This window comes from Oryza glaberrima, chromosome 3 (genome assembly GCF_000147395.1).
Source record: "Oryza glaberrima chromosome 3, OglaRS2, whole genome shotgun sequence".
NCBI lineage: Eukaryota > Viridiplantae > Streptophyta > Magnoliopsida > Poales > Poaceae > Oryza > Oryza glaberrima.
The window spans coordinates 23,305,311-23,325,914 of record NC_068328.1 but is presented as its reverse complement, the minus strand read 5'-3'; the positions used below and the strand labels follow the sequence as shown (position 1 = coordinate 23,325,914).

The 20,604-nt window shown below is 42.9% G+C and overlaps 3 protein-coding genes across 3 annotated transcripts; 1 reads left to right on the top strand and 2 right to left on the bottom strand.

Moving 5' to 3' along the window:
* Positions 1–421: 421 nt before the first annotated feature.
* On the bottom strand, positions 422–5,323 carry LOC127765565 (B3 domain-containing protein Os03g0620400). The gene is made up of 7 exons (XM_052290485.1): positions 4,566–5,323; positions 4,098–4,164; positions 3,464–3,595; positions 2,598–3,042; positions 2,238–2,461; positions 1,255–1,761; positions 422–944 (listed from the first exon to the last, which is right to left on the bottom strand). The coding sequence occupies exons 3-7, from the start codon at positions 3,584–3,586 to the stop codon at positions 684–686; spliced, it is 1,560 nt and encodes a 519-aa protein (XP_052146445.1). The 5' UTR covers positions 3,587–3,595; positions 4,098–4,164; positions 4,566–5,323; the 3' UTR covers positions 422–683.
* A 7,002-nt stretch (positions 5,324–12,325) lies between these two features.
* LOC127768255 (uncharacterized) lies at positions 12,326–13,444 on the top strand. Its single transcript, XM_052293797.1, has one exon. The coding sequence runs from the start codon at positions 12,391–12,393 to the stop codon at positions 13,054–13,056; it is 666 nt and encodes a 221-aa protein (XP_052149757.1). The 5' UTR covers positions 12,326–12,390; the 3' UTR covers positions 13,057–13,444.
* A 1,792-nt stretch (positions 13,445–15,236) lies between these two features.
* Positions 15,237–18,039, bottom strand: LOC127768467 (putative B3 domain-containing protein Os03g0619850). The gene is made up of 5 exons (XM_052294047.1): positions 17,937–18,039; positions 17,293–17,420; positions 16,265–16,715; positions 15,894–16,132; positions 15,237–15,751 (listed from the first exon to the last, which is right to left on the bottom strand). Exons 2-5 carry the CDS (start codon positions 17,413–17,415, stop codon positions 15,488–15,490), a joined length of 1,077 nt encoding a protein of 358 aa, XP_052150007.1. The 5' UTR covers positions 17,416–17,420; positions 17,937–18,039; the 3' UTR covers positions 15,237–15,487.
* Between the last annotated feature and the right edge of the window lie 2,565 nt (positions 18,040–20,604).

The window sequence follows — 20,604 nt, the reverse complement described above, 5'->3', positions numbered from 1 at the left end:
GATACTTAATTCAAAGAACAACGCAACGAGAATAGATGAAAGTAGCTTTGTATTTTCTCGTGTGGTGCTTTGCGTGAAAAGAAAAAAAAATAAAAATCACAAAAAATGCAATAGATGATGGTGAAATGGTAAATATTTAAGTATTACAATTTTTTATAGTATTATAGTGTATTATAACTTTTACATGAAATATTTCTAAACTCAATATTGCGATAATGAGAAACCAATATTCCCATAAAAGTATTTGCAACCTCTCTTTGCATGGCCATTGACTCCCCCACTCATTATCTCTTTTTTGCCATACTGCTATTCCCTACATATTTCAAATACTTTTGCAGTAATCCTTTAGACCTTAATACATGATTTTTTACAAGAACACAACCCTCTCGCAATATACATAGGAAAGGATAAGGGATCATCTTTGATGTGAACACAGAAAATGATGAGCAAGGCGCAAATTAATTTTATATACTAAATTTAGAAATTTGCAATGCTACCTTCTAGCGGTCGCAAGTAGGACAAGTACCATCAGCGAGGTTGTTTAAAAGTAGCTAACTCTTAATAATTAGTATTGCATAACCACAATTTTCAGAATTCAAATCCACTACTTCAGCAAAAGCTTACATAAATAAAGTACTAGAATAAAAGCCAACGCTTCTCATGGAAGTGCCACCAGAGGGAAACTAGCTCTTCTCGTTGCGACGAATGATATGGACTGTCATGGTAAGCTTACTCTCATCATTCATCAGCTGGAAGAGGCAGATGTCTTCAATTTGCAGATGGTTGTCATGGACAAAATGGCGCCAGCCTGTGGTGATCATCTGCGCATCGCCGCTCCGAGGGCGCATCTTGACCTGCCATGCATTGCTCTTCCCCGTCATCAGAAGCGTCAAAGTTTGCTCCCCTTCCGGGAGGTACCTTGTCGCGAATTGCCTGCCAAAGATCTGTTTTCGGATACAGTACAGTGTTCAGTACAGCAATAGGTTAACCAGTATATCCGCAAACATGAACAACTTAAATTACACCAAGGGTTATGAAAAATTGCAGTTCCAATTGCCAAGGCTTGTTTGGATGTGAATGTTCAAGATACAGTGCGATTAAGTGCTGTGGTGATACTGATTACTTACTAGATCCAGACATATTGTCTAATTCAAGAAAACAAACTATACCAACTACAGCCTATTGACAAGTAGTAGTAGTAGTAATAAATGCTAAATAGTAATGGAAGTGTGTCCAGGAAATGGCAAGACTTACAATGATGTAGAGCCCATCGGTACCAACATTGCTCTTGTTCATTATTGACACATACATGGGACCTTCAGATTGAATGGAGTGAACAACTTCTTCCACTTTCCTGACCTGTTCTTCAGTCAGAGAAACTCTGTCTGCTGTCAGGTAAGGCCTAGAACTTACTCTTCTAGCACCAGTCACTTTCGGCCACGTTCTGCCATCCCTTAAGTCAAACCTTTTATGACTAGTATGGAATGAACCTAAGGAACCAGATTTTGTTTCACGGAGTAGATGGACTGTTGCTCCGAATTCCCCCCCAGTAAACTTTGTTAGGTGAAAGATGCACATGTCTCCCTCCTTCACATGGTTGTCACGAACAAAGTTTTTCCAACACCCATAAAGCATGTATCCAGATCCATCTTTCCTAATGTAAAACATGGGATACCACTTCTTGTTCTTGCCTTGCCGCTGAAGTGTGATGGTTTGACTTTCAAGTGGGAAGTGTGCAGATGCATAGCGCTTAGGAATTACCTGATCCAGACAGAATATGATGCTGTAAATGTATTTTTGTGATGTAAAATAGAGAAAAGAGAAAATAAATTTTGCATTGTGCAAAGGTCTATAGACCACATCAAATTTAACAGCCTTCTCTACTGAAAGAAAAAGGCTGCATATTGTACAACTAACCATATACCATGCACAATTCATGCTGTTTATTGAAAAATGGAGTTATCTCGAAATGGAACTTGAATAACCTTATCTGATGCATCCTCATCGTTTTCTATTGATTACAAGCATTTCTAATCTAGGCTCTCAAATGATAGCAAGGTAACCTTACCATTTCTATTAATTTCAAAGTAACTCACTCTGTCGTATTACTATCATTATATCTAGAAAAGAACAATTATACTGTGTAAGTTGCATGGAATAAAGGGTGCATTCATAAACCCCAAAAGTTAGCACATGCAGGATTTGAACTATCTACTTGACTAAAAGGAAGTACTTACAAGACAAGCACGACGTGAGTTAACATTGCTATGCTTCATGATAGCCACAAATACAGGAATTTCAGGTTGAATGTCCTGGACAAGCATATCTACTTTTTCTTCCTGTGCTTCAGATAGACTAGTCCAACGCGATAAGACATAATTACGTCCTGGAGGCATCTGAGGATCATCTAGCTCATAGGATGACTCATCTTCAGAAGTACTGCTGTCAGTGCCCTCCTCTCCTGTGCATTTCACAATATTCAATAAGGCAAATATAGAGAAATCTATTTTTCAGAGTACTGCAAATCTAAAATGAAAATGTTTAGCTGATGCATGGTTCAAAAAGGTTCATGAAGAAGAGAATCGTCAATTTTAAACCTGATTCCCCAGACGAAGATGTTTCTGCCAATTTTGCAGTTTTTCCACGCTGACTGTCACTAGCCCTTTGGCATCTAACAAATTTTTTACTCCCTGATGATTGTGTGGTTTCATCATGAGTGCTCCTTGAAATATCAACTGGAGCTACATTTCTTTCTTGAACACTAGAAGTCTTTTTTATGCCAGCCCAGGTAAAGACTTTCTCACAACCATCAGAATCAAGGATCAGAACCTCAAAGCGGGAATTCTCAATGTGACGGAACAATAAGGAGTCATTCTCTTCTATGTGATGGGCATCTACAAATGCCTCCCATCCGCACTGTAGGATTGTCTTATTCATGTGCTCGGTGACTTTGACAATATACACAATACCCTTGGGGGATACTAGTTCAATGGTTCTTGACAACGTCCCACCAAAATGGTCCAAGAACTTGTTTGGTATGGTCTGTAGAAAAAAAAAAAAGGAACATAATGGTGTGAATAGCAAATGCTAGTTTCCTACAATAGTGGAGGAAAGGAAATATGATGAAAAAGATCGCATTTAATATTAATGAAAAGTCCATAATGACAAAACAGGACATTGTTATTTAGAGAACATGATATATTGATCAACTTCAGCTTAGGACTTACGAGTACTTTGATACTTCATCTTTACATGATAAACAGCTATGATGAAACTCAAGGTTTTTAGCTACTGAAATTTTGCTCCTGTGATAGCTCTCATTTCACTATGTTTAGTTAAAATGATACCAATTGAACATAATCGATTTCGCCAAAGCAGCTTTGAACTAACAACTTGCAAAATCCAACCAATCCACCATGAAGAACATGCGAATAAATGAGAGTGATCTTAGTTGCAGGCTTACCATGCTATGCCCAAAATTAGCACTCATTTGCAGGTGGAAGCACTTCATCTTTCCATTCAAATGGTCCACATATCTTTTGGACCAATCACAAGATTTCTTCTTTTGGGAACCTTGTCCAGCCATACATGTGAACTGAAATTTGTAGCATATGTTGCGTCAGCTGAAGATGCAAGTAATCAACAAGTACTCTCATGTGCACCAAGCTGAACAAACCAGATCCTAAACACGCTAGCAAAAGGTAGTTTTTTTCTTCCTAAAGAACACTTATGCCAGTTCTAGTAATAGTACATGTCACTCCTCATCCATATTTCTCAGAGGTGGCATTCTTCCTGGTCTACCTCCAACAGAAAATGATAAAAAGAAGAACATAGATTTTCTTAACTAAAAAAATGCAAATTGCATACCATTATATATTTCTGCAGCAAGTCAGAAAAGGAGCAAAGCCATCAAAATCAACCAATAAATGGTACTACTAAACAAATCAAAGCCAGGGATTATATATGTCGTTGTTCATGTACTGATATCCAACAAAAACAATGTTTGCAAGCATGTAAATGAAATTGATATAAAGAAACAGTAATTGTAGCCCTTTCCCCTCAGGTAGGACGCAAGATATAGAAGAAGGCAGTCTTACCTTTGCACACAGAACAGAAGTTCTACGAGCTGATGGTGATGCAGATCAGAGAAAAGCCCTGAAACTACTGGTAGATGTATATATACACAGAAACCAGCACAAGTGACAGATGCAGTCAACGTGAACAATCATGAAGAATCTTTCAAAGAGATAGTGAAGGATGAACCAATTGAAGGTGTATAGTCAATAGCCATATATGTGTAGTAAAAGAGAATCCCATGGAAAGACAGTTCATATATAGGCACTGGCACTATACTATATGAGATCAGCATAGCCTTTTCACTCAAAGTTGGCAGGGAATCTCATGATTTCCCCTCGTTCGTAGTAACAAGCAAGACAAAGATAGAACATGTATAATGTAGCAATGAAAAAATATTCTCCAGTACTACTGCTTTATAAAGATTACTATATGAGATGAAGTGCTGCACCTTGTAATTAACCCAGGTTAATTAGCAGAGTTTTATATACCTGCATCAGGAATTCAGGAATCCGGATATATCGCTGCTTCAGACTTGTAGTGCGTAGTGCTATAAGCATCTGTGTCCACTATATATGCAGAGACCCAAAAGGAGGCCGGTGAGCCGGTCTAAAAGTCATCAGGGATTTCCATAGCCATGGATGAATGGATTAAAAATCCAAGATGAATAGATGATTAATGATGAGAGTTGTGCCCAGCATTTGCCAGATTTGAGCAAGTTTTACTACTAGTAAAGACCACCGTAAGCTACAAAAATCCAAGACGATCAATGCATTAATACAGGACTAACAGCAAAGTAATACTGCCCTCAAAACAAGAACAGCAAAGCAATTCAAGATGATTAATGATGAGATATTCAGAATCATGCCGATTCCGGATCACATGCACATTAGAGCAATATATTTAATAGTAAAGATCACCGTTAGCTGCAAGAATACAGCGAATCAATAAGAAAAGCTTGCTGCTCTGCTACTACAATATATAAAAGCTTAGAAGAATATAGCGAATCCCAAGGTCTCCGTAACCGCGGGCTGGCGCGAGAGGCTGCTCCGTTCGTTGCTGAGGATCTGTGCTGCGAACCCGGCCGCGCGGGCGAGCGAGCTCGTTCAGACCGGTCTCAGCTCCCTTCTGCGCCGCCAAGCAGCTCCGGCCGCCGCCGACGGCCTCCCCCGCTCGTTGCCTTCCGCGGCGGCGCCATCGCCGGCCTGGAGAGTGACAATAGGAAGGGAAAAAAAAAGAGGTTAGGAGAAATGGGAAGACGGGGGAGTAAGTTGGGCCTTGGGCCATAGGTGCGGGTGAACTAATTCTAATGGGCTAGGTGACTAACTTAAGCCCATAGTGGTGGCAGCGGCGGCTCAGGGCCCATGCCCAATGTGAGCACACTTTGCACAAAAGAAAAAGGAAAGACTTAAATAAGTCGAATCTTCTCCCTCATTTCATGTTTGAAGACGTTTTACCTTTGGTCAAAATCAAACTGTTTTAAGTTTGACTAAGTTTATCGATAAATATTGTAATATTTATAATACTAAATTAGTTTAATCAAATCAATAATTGAATATATTTTCATAATAAATTTGTCTTGGATTAAAAATGTTACTACTTTTTTTCTACAAACTTAGTCAAACTTAAAGTAGTTTGACTTTGACTAAAGTCAAAACGTCTTATAACCTAAAATAGAGGGAGTAATTTGTATCCTTCAACCATAAAACCAGGTCCATTGACCCCTCCAGCTATTAAAATAGTGTAAAACTACTACCTCTGTTGATTTGAGAGTGGTTTTCACTGACGTGGCATCCACGTGGCCGACCAGTCATCAAAGGAATTAAAATATAAATGTGGGGCCCACATGTCATCATGCAATATCTCTCTCCTTCTTAGCGGCAGCAGAGGGCGTTGGTGGGTGGAGAAGCCCAAGGAAGCTAGGCGGTAGCGGCTTATCCCTGGCAGCGCGTCGCTCCGACTCCAACAACATGCTGCAACTCCACCCGACCACCTGCTTCAGCCACCACGCCGTCTGCTTCCGGTGCGTGCCTAGGCTTTGTGCCCCTCCGGGATCCGGCATCCCCTCCGTCACCCGTGTGAATCTGGCCCCCTCTCCCTCCTCCACATGCGCGGATCTGCCGATGGCGGTAATGGGAGAGGCAGATTCGACGCCTTCCCCCCCTCCCGCGCGGAACCAGCCGTCGCTCCGGCCCCCACGCGAGTGGATCCACCAACGACGGTGATAGGAGGGGTGGATCTCATGCCGCCTCTCCGTCCTCCACACGCGCGGATCTGCCAATGGCGGTAACGGGAGGGGCAGATCCGACGCCCTCCCCCCGTCCCAGGCGGATACCACCGCCTCTCCGTCCCCTTCGCGTGATGATCAGCTAGCGGCTTCGAGCAACGACGATGGCAACTTTTGGATCTAGGGTTAGGGTTTTTATTTTTCGGAATTTATTTTATTATTGTCAATTTCGTAGCCTGATGGCTTAAGCGCTCGCATGCGGTTGCTCTACCCACATATAAAAATACAATTTTTGTAGACACCTGGGTACAGGCGGGCCACCCACCTACCTGCAAAAATCGTTTTTGACTTTGAAAAATCTTTTCTGTGGTAGTGCGTGTGACATCCCGGTCCAGGGCTTAATAGGATTAATAGGATACTCATATCAACAAGTTGCAACTTCTTTTCTGGAAGCCGATCTCGAAAGAACTTTGAGTTGCAACTTATTTTCCGGAAGCCGATCTCGAAAGAACTCTGAGGTTAAGCATGCTTGGCCTAGAGCAATTTAGGAATGGGTGATCGATCGGGAAATTCTTCCCGAGTGCGCACGAGTGAGGACAAAGTGTGCAAAAAAGACTTGTGTTGGCCTGTGAGGGCAGTCTATAACCTATAAAAGCTGCCAGATGTAAGTGGCCCGGCCTGGGAGAGGCGGGTCGTTACAAATTGGTATCAGAGCCGACTCTCGCGGTTTCACGGGCGCGTCTGTCGCAGTTGTGTAGGCATGGTGCGCAAGCTGCCAGATGTAAGTGGGTCCGGCCTGGGAGAGGCGGGTCGTTACAAATTGACAGAGCCGACTCTCGCGGTTTCACGGGCGCGCGTGTCGCAGTTGTGCAGGCATGGTGCGCATGGCTGGTGTGGACCCGGAGTGGTCACACAACATGGCACATGCGCTGGCACTGGACACACGGACATGGTCAAGAGGGGACGTTCCTGGCCTAGGATCAGCATGGCACATGCGCTGGTACTGGACACACAGACATGGCCAAGAGGGGACGTTCCTGGCCTAGGGTTGACCGATGAGGACATCGGTGTCTTAAGGGGGTGAGTATATGACATCTCAATACAGGGCTCAATAAGATTAATGGAATACTCATATCAACAAGTTGTAACTTCTTTTCCGAACGAAAGAACTCTGAGGTTAAGCGTGCTTGGCCTGGTGCAATTTAGGGATGGGTGACCGACCGGAAAATTCTTCCCGAGTGTACACGAGTGAGGACAAAGTGTGTAGAAAATACTTGTGTTGGCCTGTGAAGGCAGTCTTGTGTTGGCCAGATGTAAGTGGACCCGGCCTAGGAGGGTCCACCTGGGAGAGGCGAGTCGTTACAGTGCGGCCACGGGAGCACCGGATCTAGCCGCAACTCTTCTGGATCCCCTAGCCTAGCCACTCCACTAGGCGTGCACCATCACGACCATCAACTCGATGTCGTCTTTCACTGCACACGGCCCCGTCTCTCTCGCGTCGTAGATGGCTAGCTCGTCGCCACGATTTGGCCTCGCTGCCATCGTCCTGGCTCATCGCACGGTTCTCTGGCGCGCGGTGAGGCAAAAAATACAAAGGAAGAAAGGGTAGCGGTGGCTAGGGTTCGCCCGCTAGCCGCCCACGCGAGGATGACATGGTGATGTTTACTTTTTATGACATTGTAGGGTTATAGAAATCGAATTTACCATATTAGATTGACAACACGCAACAGTCTATCAAAACTTTGCTGAAAGTTAAACAGACAGTGTTTGAAGAGAAGTATCTGGGCCTCCCAACACCTCCGGGCAGAATAAATTCTGGGAAGTTTCAGTCGTTAAAAGAAAAGTTTGAGAAAAGACTATCCGACTGGTGTGAGAAAAATCTTTCAATGGGAAGGAAGGAAGTCCTTATCAAATCAGTCCTGCAGGCTCTGCCGACGTACATGATGAGCGTTTCCAAAATTCCTGTTAGCCTTTGTGAGGAATATATGCAGCTGATTAGAAAATTTTGGTGGGGGGAAGATCGTCATAAGCGGAAGGTCCATTGGATCTCGTGGCATCAGCTTGTTAAGCCAAAGAGTCAGGGAGGAATTGGTTTCAGAGATCTGAAGCTCTTTAATCAAGCTCTCCTAGCCCGGCAGGCCTGGCGCCTCATTCAATACCCGGATAGTCTATGTGCTAAGGTTCTTAAAGCAAAGTATTATCCAAATGGTGAGTTATCTGATACATCATTCCCCAGTGAGTCTTCAGAGACTTGGAAAGGAATCAAGTACGACCTGGAATTACTGTAAAAAGGAATTATCTGGCGTATTGGTTCGGAGTCAAAAATCATAATTTGGAGAGACAATTGGATTCCAAGAGAACATAACTTGAAAGTTCTGGGCAAAAGAAGTAGAGCAAGACTTAAATGGGTTGCTGACCTAATGCTTCCAAATAAACAAGAGTGGGATGAAAGATTAATTCGGCAACTCTTCTATCCGGCTGATGCTGATATTATCCTGAACATTCAGCTTTCTCACAGAATGACTGAGGACTTCATCGCCTGGCACTACGACCGTGTGGGTATGTTTACTGTCCGGAGTGCATATAAGCTGGCCCTGGATATTCAGACTCGGTCCCAGGGAAATGTTGTCGGCTGCTCTTCTGCTGCTGATGGCAGGAAAGTGTGGTCTGACTTGTGGTCTACTCAGGTACCACAGAAAGTGAGAATATTTGCCTGGCGACTTGCTCAAGATTGCCTGGCAACACAATGTTGCAAGTACAAATGAGGTATTGTTACCAAACCAAACTGTGATATCTGTGGGGCCTATTCGGAAGATGCACATCATGCAACGGTGGACTGCACAAAGGCTAAAGCGTTGCGGTCTGAAATGCGGAAGATTTGGCAATTGCCACCAGAACAAGCCTTCAAGAAAATAGGTCCAGATTGGCTGCTAATGCTGCTGCAACAGGCGGACCCATCAATTCGTGTTGCCGCTCTCTTGCTGCTATGGCGCGCCTGGTTCTTGAGAAATGATATCATTCACGGCAACGGAAAGGGACAGACCTCTGCTTCTGTGATGTTCTTGCAACATTATGCAGAAACACTGTTCATGGTCCGACAAAAAGAAGTGGATTTGAAAGGAAAGGGTATATGTCAACCTAACATGCATGTCCACCCGTCTGTTCCTGACTCGAGGACTGTTTGGAAGCCACCTCCTCCTGGTTGGGTTAAGCTTAATGTGGATGGAGCCTTTTCGGCAGAACAGGGCATAGGCGCCATTGGCATCATCATCAGGAACTCAGAAGGGAAGGCAATTCTCTCTTCCTGGAGGTTTGTCAGACGCTGTGCTGAGGCTGAGGAAGTCGAACTGTTGGCCTGCTGTGAAGGACTAAAACTTGCAGCGGAATGGGTACCTTTGCCAGTTGAGCTAGAATCAGATTGCACTACGGTGATCACAAGACTCAAATCCAAAGGGGAAGACAGATCAAGATGGGCCTTCTTGTGGCGTGAGACGAAGGACGTTATGTCTTTAGTTAAGGAAGTGCGATTGTCGCATTGTAAACGAGAGTGTAATAGGGTAGCTCATGAACTTGCCCAGCTTGCAAAGCGGTCAGGGTAGAGCGCGGTTTGGCGTGAGACTGCTCCGGCTTGTATTTTGCAATATCAGAGGCATGATTGTAACCCTGTTCCCTAATCAATAAAGCTCTCGTTTCCCGCAAAAAATAATAATTTTTATTTTGGGTTTTATCGCTGTGCCACCAAGAATCCATGATACTTCATTCCTTCCTTTCCGTGTTCCCTCATCTACCGTTGTAAGTTGTAACTACGGAAAAACTTATCAGTTTCGAACTAGTAAAAATCAAAAGCGTCTTTCTTGCCGCCGCAAGGGGAAAAAAAGAAAACAGTTTTTACTTCTTGTGTCTGCTAGTCTGTACAGTGTGTGGGCTTAATCAACCGGTCCGTCATCCTATCTTGAGCACTCACTACTAAAGAAGGCAAACAGGTGTCACCATTATAGGTGCCGGTGACACCTATTATAGGTGCCGGCACACCAAAAACCGGCACCTATAATGCCTTCCCCGCCCATGCACCCACCTCCACACGTCACATATTCAAAAATCAGCACCTTTATGTCTAAATAGGTGCTGGTTTTTAAATAAAACCGGTACCTAAAACCTGTGTCAGAGAAAGGTGCCAGTTCTAGACCCAAAACCGGCACCTTTAATCTTCTCCCTACCACACTAGCCATTGGTGGGCCCTGCACATAGGTGCCAGTTTTTTAAAAACCGACACCTATAATAAATTGAAGGTGCCGGTTTTTTAAAAAAACCGACACCTTTACAGATCAAGTCGAGCTGGCTGAGCCGACCAGCGGGCCCCACAACCATCAAATAAGGTCATCTCGCTCAGGCTCTCCTCTCTCGTATCTTCTCTCTCGCCTCGCTCTCTTCTCTCTCTCCCTCCCTTCTCTCTCGCCTCGCTCTCCCGCGCGCTGCCGCGGAGGCGGAGGCGGTGACTCGGCAGCTGGAGGGGAGCCCTCCCCTCCGCCAGATCTGGCGGGAGGGGAGGCGGCGGCGGCAGGAGGGGGAGGCGGCGGCAGGAGGTAGCGGCAGCAGCGGGCGGTGGCGGCAGGAGAGGCGGCAGCGGCGGGTGGCGCCCTCCCCTCCGCCAGGTCTGGCGGGAGGGGAGGTGGCGTCACCGCATCGGCGGCCCCACGGAGGAAGGGTCGGCGGCGGCGGTCCGATGGCCCGGTGGCGGCGCCCTCCGCTCTGCCAAATCTGGCGGGAGGGGAGGTGACGGCAGCGGCTCGGTGGCGGGAGGTGGCGACAACGGCTTCATCAGCAGCGGTGGTGGCGGCGCCCTTGTCCTCTCCATCCGGATCCTCCTCCTCCTCCTTCTCCTTCTTCTCCTCTCCAATTTATTCGTGACGAATGTGTTTGATTCTTGATGAATGTGATGTTGATGTGTTTGATTTATGAATTTAAAGAAATTTTGGGATTTGGGTGTAGATGGGATCGGCTTGTGCATTGAGCCGATTTTTTTTTGGCTCATGAGCACCTCAAAGGTGCCGGTTCCAAAACCGGCAAATAGTGCCGGTTGGGTTAACAGTACCGCCTCCTACGTGCCGGTTGAGAAAACCGGTACCGAAGGAGTTCTCAACCAGCACTGTTTAGAGATTCTGTAGTAGTGACTCCATATACATACGTTGGCGGGGGCAGTGGACACCGATGGTAATTAATATACTACTGATAGTAACTTAATTTATCTGTATGCATGCATCCATCGATCTTAACCCCCACTTAGTCACGATATGCTTCCCACCACGATCGAATTAACCTTTAAATGAGGAATCAATTAACTAATGGCGCCCAAGTTAATTAATTAACAGATCGAAACCTGAAACTGCACGTATTCCATCGGCTAGATCCGCAGCACACTATTAAATTAACCCATGTAGCTAGAATTGTAAAATCTAAACATATAGCCACCGCGGTTTTAGTATCGAAAAGCAAAAGATAATTAGTTAACCACTATCTATCGCATGGACGCATGGTCAGTGCTAGCCAGGCAGCAGATCAGTACGCACGCACACTGCAGTTAGTGCAGTCGGAGCTAGCAGCGACCGAGATCGGTCAATCGATTTGCTGGTGCGTTTGCACTTAAGGCCCTGTTTAGTTCCCGAGACGAAAAATTTTGGTGTGGCACATCAAATATATAAAGATAGATTTAAATTATTAAACGTAGACTAATAACAAAATAAATTACAGATACCGTCAGTAAACTGCGAGATAAATTTATTAAGCCTAATTAATCTGTCATTAGTAAATATTCACTGTAGCACCACATTATCAAATTATGAAGCAATTAGGCTTCATCTCGCAATTTACACGTAATCTACATAATTAGTTTTTTTTTATATTTAATACTCCGTACATGTATCTAAATATTTAATGTGACAGGATGAAAAGTTTTGTTTGGAAACTAAACATAGCATAAGCTATATATAAAAGGGAGCTCACTTGTGCGTGCCGTGAAGGTGACACCACAAGCCGGAAAAACCAAACTTCCTCCTCCAGCTACGTACTTAGTATACTACACCACAGGTGAAATGGCTGCATCAGTGATGATCACCAGGTGGCACCCGGTGCTCGCGCTGGCCGTCCTCCTCGCCGCCGCCGCCGCCTCGCCACCCAAGACGACGGTCTCCGGCTACCGTCCCGATCACCATGACGACGACCACCACCACCACCACGGCGGCCACGACGCCGCCTTGTCGGTCACCACCGATCACCGCCACCACCATCATGGCGGTGAAGCCGCCTCGTCGGTGATCACCGATCACGACCACGGCCATCACCACGGCCACGGTCACCATGGCGGTGGCGGCCACGGCGGTGACGGCGCCGCTGCCTCGTCGGTAACCGATCACCACGACCACGGCCACGGTCACCATGGCGGTGGCGGCCACGGCGGTGACGGCGCCGCCGCCTCGTCGGTAACCGATCACCACGACCACGGCCACGGTCACCATGGCGGTGGCGGCCACGGCGGTGACGGCGCCGCCGCCTCGTCGGTAACCGATCACCACGACCACGGCCACGGTCACCATGGCGGCGGCCACGGCGGGCGCCGCGCGTTGTTGGCATCCACCAACGACGACACGTCGTCCGGCTGTTGCCCCGGCGGCGGCCACCACCACGGCCACGGTGGCGGCGGCGGCCATATGGGCCCGCGTGGAGACTCACATATGCCTCCCTATAAGATCGTAACGTAATTACACAATATACTACTGATCCGTACATATATGCCTGCAGGTATCTGTGAACGCTTCCAGCGCTGTACGTATAGTATGAATTATGTTTATTATACGTGCATACGTCGCCATGTGATGTGATCGCAGCTTAATTTGTGTACGTGTGTTGTGAGAAGTAGGTAATTAAGTGTGTTTTCTAAGTGTGTGCCCGAGAGTGTATCGATCAGTGGTGCTTCATATACTCATTTCGTCCTACTTCTACAAATCTGAAATGGGTCAGTATGACCGGCCTACTAGCCTGTATTGATTTTTCTTTGTGCTCTATGTGTGTATATATGTATAGTACTGCAGGCATATGTGGCTTGTTTGTTTTTTTTTATGAATTAATAAAGCATAGTGTTGACATTTATGAGTATATGTACTTTTAACATTTACTCCCTCTTTAAGCACTTCTAAAATTTGGCCAAGAATATAAGCATTTTACCATTATTATAATGAGAGAATCCATTGTGTGTTACTGAGTTTGTCCATGTTCTACAATATGTTACTGTATTTGCTTAACTTCTATAATATACTATCGCCGTCTAGTTAGCCTCCGTTAATACTATACAATTTTGTCCTAATGGCCAAAATACTCCTTGGACGAAAACTTCAAATTTTGGTCAAAAATTCTAAAATATCATATTGTAAAACTTCCAAAGTTCGAGATGGGTAACTTCTATGCTAGTTTACAACATGATATTTCGGAATTTTCAGCCAAATTTTGAAAATTTTTGTCCCAGGGGTATTTTGGTCATTAGAATTGAATTGCACAGTACTAACGGAGGCTAACTAGAAGGCGATGGTATATTATAAAAGTTAAGCAAAATGTGATGACATATTGTAGAACTTGAGAAACTCAGTGGCATATTTTAGAACGAGGATAAAGTAAGTGGCACATAATATATTCTCTCTATTATCATCCCTCGTTTATTTTATACACATGCTTTACCAGTAACATATCCTAAGTACACAAGCTTCCCGTGCACACCAACTAGCAAATGACAAAAAAAAAAATTGTACAAAACTGAGAGCACGAGAGAAGGCATTCGCCAGTCGGCATAATGCACAGCGACAGGACGTGGCCGCGATGCCAATTGCGCAAACCATGCTTTGATGTTTCTAAGGTCACACTGTACAGGCGCCAAACCTGTCCAAACCCTGCATTCGAGGATTTGCAGTAGCACCGCCAGAAAAAGCTCTTCGTCCATAGGTGTTGAGCATGACAAACTAAAGCCATCCGTCATGCCATAATTAGCATAAGAGCTCAAATTCGTAATTGACGACGGCGATGATGCAGAGGGGGGCATTTTGTGGGAGACATCGATGGATCTGTGAAATGGGATGGGTGGATTTGGGGTTATGTGGGTGAAAGGGTATACGTCTGCACACTGATTTGGAAAACGAACGCCGGACAAATACACATGTTTTTCTCATACTTACATGTGGGACTTTCTTACAACTATAAAAAGTGTCGGTCAGTCTGACCGTTTTCACCCCTACTTACATCCCTAGCTAAACAGTTACAAAATCGACCTAGACAGACCCAGAAAGGAGAACTTTTACGGTACATTCTACTGCTAGTACATACTAGCAGTATATTTGATCCAACGGTGTAAATTCATCTATTTTTCCTCCTAACTATCCTGCAGTATAAATTGAATTGGGTAAATTTGTCTTTTTATCTTTTTGCGTGGGGGGTATTTTTGTAAATTCATGCTATCTCACTTAGTCAGATCCGTTTGCCCGGCACCAGTCGAAACCGAAGCCGCTCGGCTTGCAATTGCCGCCGCTGGTTTCTTTTGACGCCGCCCCCGCCGCCGTCAGCCACAATCGGCGCCCCCGCCATCGGAAATCGATTCGATTTCCCTCCTTTCCTCTCGTGTCTTTCCGTCCACCCAAAACCCCTTTTTTTTTTCCCAAAAATTCCCCAAATCGGCGCCGGATGCTGGTTCTACGGGAGGGCGCCGGCCGGCGGACCAGGCAAAGGTGCAGAAGGGCGCCGGGGCGGGAGCGAGATGGGCCCAGCCTCCGTCACCGGTGTCGCCAGATGTAACGAGAGGAAACGGATGACGAATTGACGATATCCAGGGAAAAAATCCACGGGAAAGTTAATCCCTATTTGTGATAAAAAAAACAAAAACAATCTCTATTTTAAATGACTAAACAACCCTTTTCAGAATTTTAACAAATACCAAATCTACCCTATTATATACTGCTAGTATATACTAGCAGTAGAATGTGCCGTAAAAGTTCTAATAATATAAGGGCTTTTGATGAGATGTGACAAATCTGGAGATGTGTCCCATCCCACCAAAATCCCTTATATTATGGGACGGAGGGAATATAGCAGAAGGAGAAGGAGCTTTTGCCAATCTCTCTGATCTGCACCACGTACCACCAGGCTGGCTAACTAACTCTGCTGACTGAAGATGGTATGAACAGTCATGGTGAGTTTGCTCTCGTGTTTCTTGAGCTCCAACAGGCAGATATCCCCGACGCAGAGGCGGTTGTCACGCACGAACCTGCGCCAGCCATTGATCAGGAACCGCCTGGTGGTGCATCTGCCGCTCTTGGTCTGCATCACGGTGTCCCATCGCTGCCCCATCCGCTGGAGCACCACGGCTTGCCTCCTGTCTGGAAGATGCACAGCAGCTGCATATCTTGCACCTAATTCCTGTTTTTCACATGGAAAAACCATGGGTGTTACAAGCTTAGTTACAATGATAAGTGTGCCAATTATCCGATGTACTATGTAACTACTAGAAACTAAATTTCAAGCCAAATAGTTGAAAAATTCAGAGAGGGAAAGAGCTTACTAGCTGGCAAGGGGAACTAGTTAACCCAATATTGCTCTTGTTCATGATTGCTGCATAAATGGGAACTTCGGATTGGATGGATCGTACTTTCTCTTTGATTATCTTCTTTTGCAATGAAGATAGACGACTCTTGCTCTTCCATGATAGAATGTAGGGAGGGCCAGCAGGGCCTTCAGAATCCTCACTCTCCTGAGATTCATCAGAAACTCCATTCCTGTTGCTTTTCAGGGAAACATATTCTGCTACAACAAATTTACATGATTACATAACTGTACAATAAAAATTGAGGTTCGATTTCTTTTGTAAACAGTTTCACAAGAAACTAAAGGTATACCAGTCTAAAATTTGAGGCATATCTGCAAATTATTTACCTGATTCCTCAGATGATGAGGACACTGCTGTCAAGCTTGCAGTGTTTCTACGATCATTGGACGTATCCCTTTGACATCTAGCAAATCTTTCACTCCGTGATGGTTGCGCGGTATCATCACTAGATCTGCCTGAAGTATCAACAGGATCTACAGTTTTGTCATGAACACAAGAAGAACTGGTTTTTATGCCAGCACAGGAGAATACTCTCTCACAGCCATCAGAATCTAGGATCATAACCTCAAAACAGGAATTCTCGATGTGTCGGAACAACAAAGAGTCACCCACTTTTATGTGATGGGCATCAACAAATGCCTCCCAACCACATTGTATGACCGTCTTATTCATGCACTCAGTGACTTCAACAACATACAGAATACCATTGGGAGATTCCAATTTTATGGTTCCTGGGATCTTTCCTCCAAAATGGTTCACAAACCTATCTGGAATTATCTGTAGCAATAATATTGAAAAGCATTGATATAGACTTCTCCAAACAACAAGGGCAACATTAAACACGATATAGTGTAAAAGGTATGAATTTCAGGAAGGAAACGCTTACACAACCAGTACATCTTTTAATTAAGAGGGGTATAAATTATATTTTAAAGAATCACCCTTGCCATCTAGGATATTTATTTTAACCATCAATACTAGTCTAATTTGTTAGATAAAGATAGGTACAATTATGTTATCAAAATGCTTGTGCAAAAATCTATCCGTGCCTTCTGTCCTGTTCTATTCACATACTTCCCCTTATTGGTAAGAAAAGGGTTAGCATTTTATTACTTGAGGTTTGCAATAACTTTAACAGCTCAAATCAAGTATACCAAACATTAATATATTAGTATTGAGTTCAAACCATCCTATGTGAACAACCATGATATATTTAGGATCAGATGAAAACTTCTCAATAGGAGCTCAATCCAACCAATCGTTCTTTATGGATATCTCAGTAATATTCATGGACGTATTACCAGATGAGATATACATCTAGGAGAAAAAGACACTGAATCTGTGAGGATCTTACCATGCTATGCATAGAATCAGTAGTCATTCTAATGAGGAAGCAACTCATTTTTCCACCCAAATGTTCCAGGTATCTCTTGCAACAAGCACAAGACTTCTTCATACGAGAACCACCTCCAGCCATGTGAACTATAAAATTGCAGCTTCAAGTCAGATTCGTATTCAGTAGAAACACAAGACTCCCCATGAAACACAATATTAAAACAGCAGGAAATAGGTAGTTTCCTCCTTAAAACATGTACTACTTGAATGATCTTTTTTTCGCAATCTTCAGATTACTGCATGGAGCAATATGGAAACTAAACAATCAATGCATGCTACATCCTGCACTGATTTTCTTTTAAACAAGATGTACTTATAAATTTCCAGAGACAGCATGATGTCATGATTTTCCAGTTACTAGCAGGCAGGATGATCATCTTAGCAAGTCCAAGCACAGGACAAGCAGGAACACCCTAATCAGGAATATAAGTTCCCCATTACAGTACCAGAGCATAATTTTTGGGTGAGAAAATGAAAGAGAGAGAGAGAGAGAGAGAGAGAGCGAGAGCGAGAAGATAAGAAAACTCTCGCACGAAGGATGGGAAGGGAAACAAGAACTTTTTTGACATAAAGGGAAACAAGAACTCGATGAAGGAAACTTACCGCGATGTCGAGATGGGCGATGAGTTCTTGGATGAAGCTTGCAAGCATCTCACGATGTACTACTCGATCGGCCTACTCCGTATTTATGGAAGAAGAGTGAGAGAGTAAAGAGAAAGGGCAGGAGGCAAGCAGTCAGAAACGTTTCAACTTTAACTTCTAGTCCATAAATGGAGGAAGACTTTCTTCTTTTCCGCACCTACGTTTCTGAACCGCTAAAGTTGATCTACTGGTGGATAAAATTTTGGATTAAAGTGGCACGCTTTTCAAACTGTTAAACGATGCGTTTCGTGCGAAAACTTTCTATATGAAAGTTGTTCTAAAATATCATATTAATCCATTTTTCAAGTTTGTAATAATTAAAACTTAATTAATCACACGTTATTACCATCTCATTTTGCGTGAAACATTTAATTTTCATTTTCATCTTGATTTTCATCTTCAAGAGATTCAAACACCACCTAAGAGCAAGTTTAATAGCATAGCCAACTAATAGCTCCAATTCATCTATAGCCAATCTAATAGCTTATTCATACAATAGTTGCATACTACACTATTAATACATGGTCCCACCTGTCATACATACACTGCGTTTGGAGTCCATGCTATAGCTAGCTACAAATCTGTAGCTCGTTGCTCTTCTCTCTCCTCATTTATCTTCTTAAAATATGTTTGTAGCTGGCTTATAGCATAATATTGTACCTGCACTAAATAGGTACTCCCACCTTCTCAAGATATAAGCATTTTTAGAATAGTGCAAGTCAAATATTTTTAACTTTAACTATTAATAGCACAAAAATAAAAAAAGATCAATCATTTAAAATTAATATTACTAGATTTATCATTAAACAAACTATCATAATATACAACTCTTTTTATTTAAAACATCTTATTTTGATATATATTCTTAGTTAAAGTAGTATCTCAAAAGACTGTGTCGAAATCTAAAAATACTTATAATTTGGGACGGCGGGAGTAGTTTATTAAAAAAATTGTAGAAAAACTTTTTTTTAGAAACATAGTTCAATCATAGGTGCTCACAACGCACGCTTACCACTGAAGGTATATCTTAAAATTGATGAAATCATCATGGGTGTCAAGTCCAGAACTTGAACCCGGGTGGGTTGGTTCCACACAAGAACCTACCAATTAAGCTACGCTAACTTCGCTGTAGAAAAAAACTATTTAAAACATCATATTAATTGAAGTTTTAAATTTGAAATAATTAATACTCAATTAATTATACACTAATAACTCATCTTGTTTTACGTATCTTAATCTTTTTATTTCTTCTTAGCATTGTGAAAGTAAAAAAAAAAGAGTAATTAATTATTTTTTGTTTTTGAGAAGATTTTTACTTACTCCTAGGATCCCATCCTAGAGTAATTAATCTCTAGAGATTAGTGCTATCCCTTTTGTTTAGCACTAACTAGATTGTTTTAGATAGAATGATAAATAAATAGTTGAGTTGAAAATTTTAAATATGAATTGGAAGGCTTGAAAATTAAGTTGAATATATGAGAAAATTTTAGATTAGATTTGAAAGTTTCATAATTGAGTTAAAAATATTTTCAAATCTAGAGTTAGAAAGTTTTTAAATTTAAGTTGAAAGTTTTCAAATCTTGGCTTGAAAGTTTTCAAATATAAGTTGAAAATTTTCAAATCTTGCATTGAAAGTTTTTGAATTGAGTCGAAAGTTTTCTAATCTTGCATTGAAAGTTTTCGAAACTTGAGTTGAAAGATTTCAAATCTGAGTTGAATGTTTTGAAACCACTTTTCACCTATTCTTTCAGTGTCCTTTTAGTGCTGATTGCTGGGCTCAAATTGGAATTGTGTGGGATATTTCTCTTGCCTTCGAAGATATGCTGCATTAGGCAGTGAATTCTTATAGGTCTACACACTTTGTCGAGAAAATCATTTATACAGCCTGGAACATTTGCAAACAGAGGAACTCCCTAATTTTTGAGAATTTACCACCCTCAATTTCTTCATGGAAAGCCCTCTTTAAGAGTGATCTTTCCCTTTTAGTTTTTAGATTAAATGTTTCTGAGAGACAGTCCCTTTTGAATTGGTTAAATCTCTTGTAATTTCTGTTCATTAATAAAGTTTTTTACTGTGGGGGCTTCCCCTACAGTGCTTTCCCTCAAAAAAATGTTTTGAAATCTCGAGTTGAAAATTTTCAAATCCGAGTTGAAAGTTTTTAAATTTTGTCTTACGGATTTAAATTTTGAGATGAAAATTTTTGAAGTTTGAGTTAAAAGTTTTCAAATTTTGACCTCAAAGTATAAATATTAAGTCGAAAGTTTCCAAATCTAACTTAAAAGTTTTCAATCTGTTTTAAATCTTAATTCTGTCATTATCCTTAACTAACCGAATTAGTTACCTTAACTTACTGGAAAAAAGTTGGGGAAAAAAAGAATCCCACGAAAAAAGTCACGGAAAAACAAGGAATCCCACGAAAAAGTTACGGAAAAAAAAAGAATACACGTCGCGTGCGTGTTGCCGATGCGTACGCTAGATAGCTTTTCCGGAGAAAGGAAACGGTAACGTGCACACGTAAACACGCGTATACGATATTGGGAAGCGGATCATCTAATGCGAACTCCCCCTGACGTGGTCACTGATAGGTGGGCCCCGCGAGCGGTGGGACCCACATGTCAGTCACCATGTT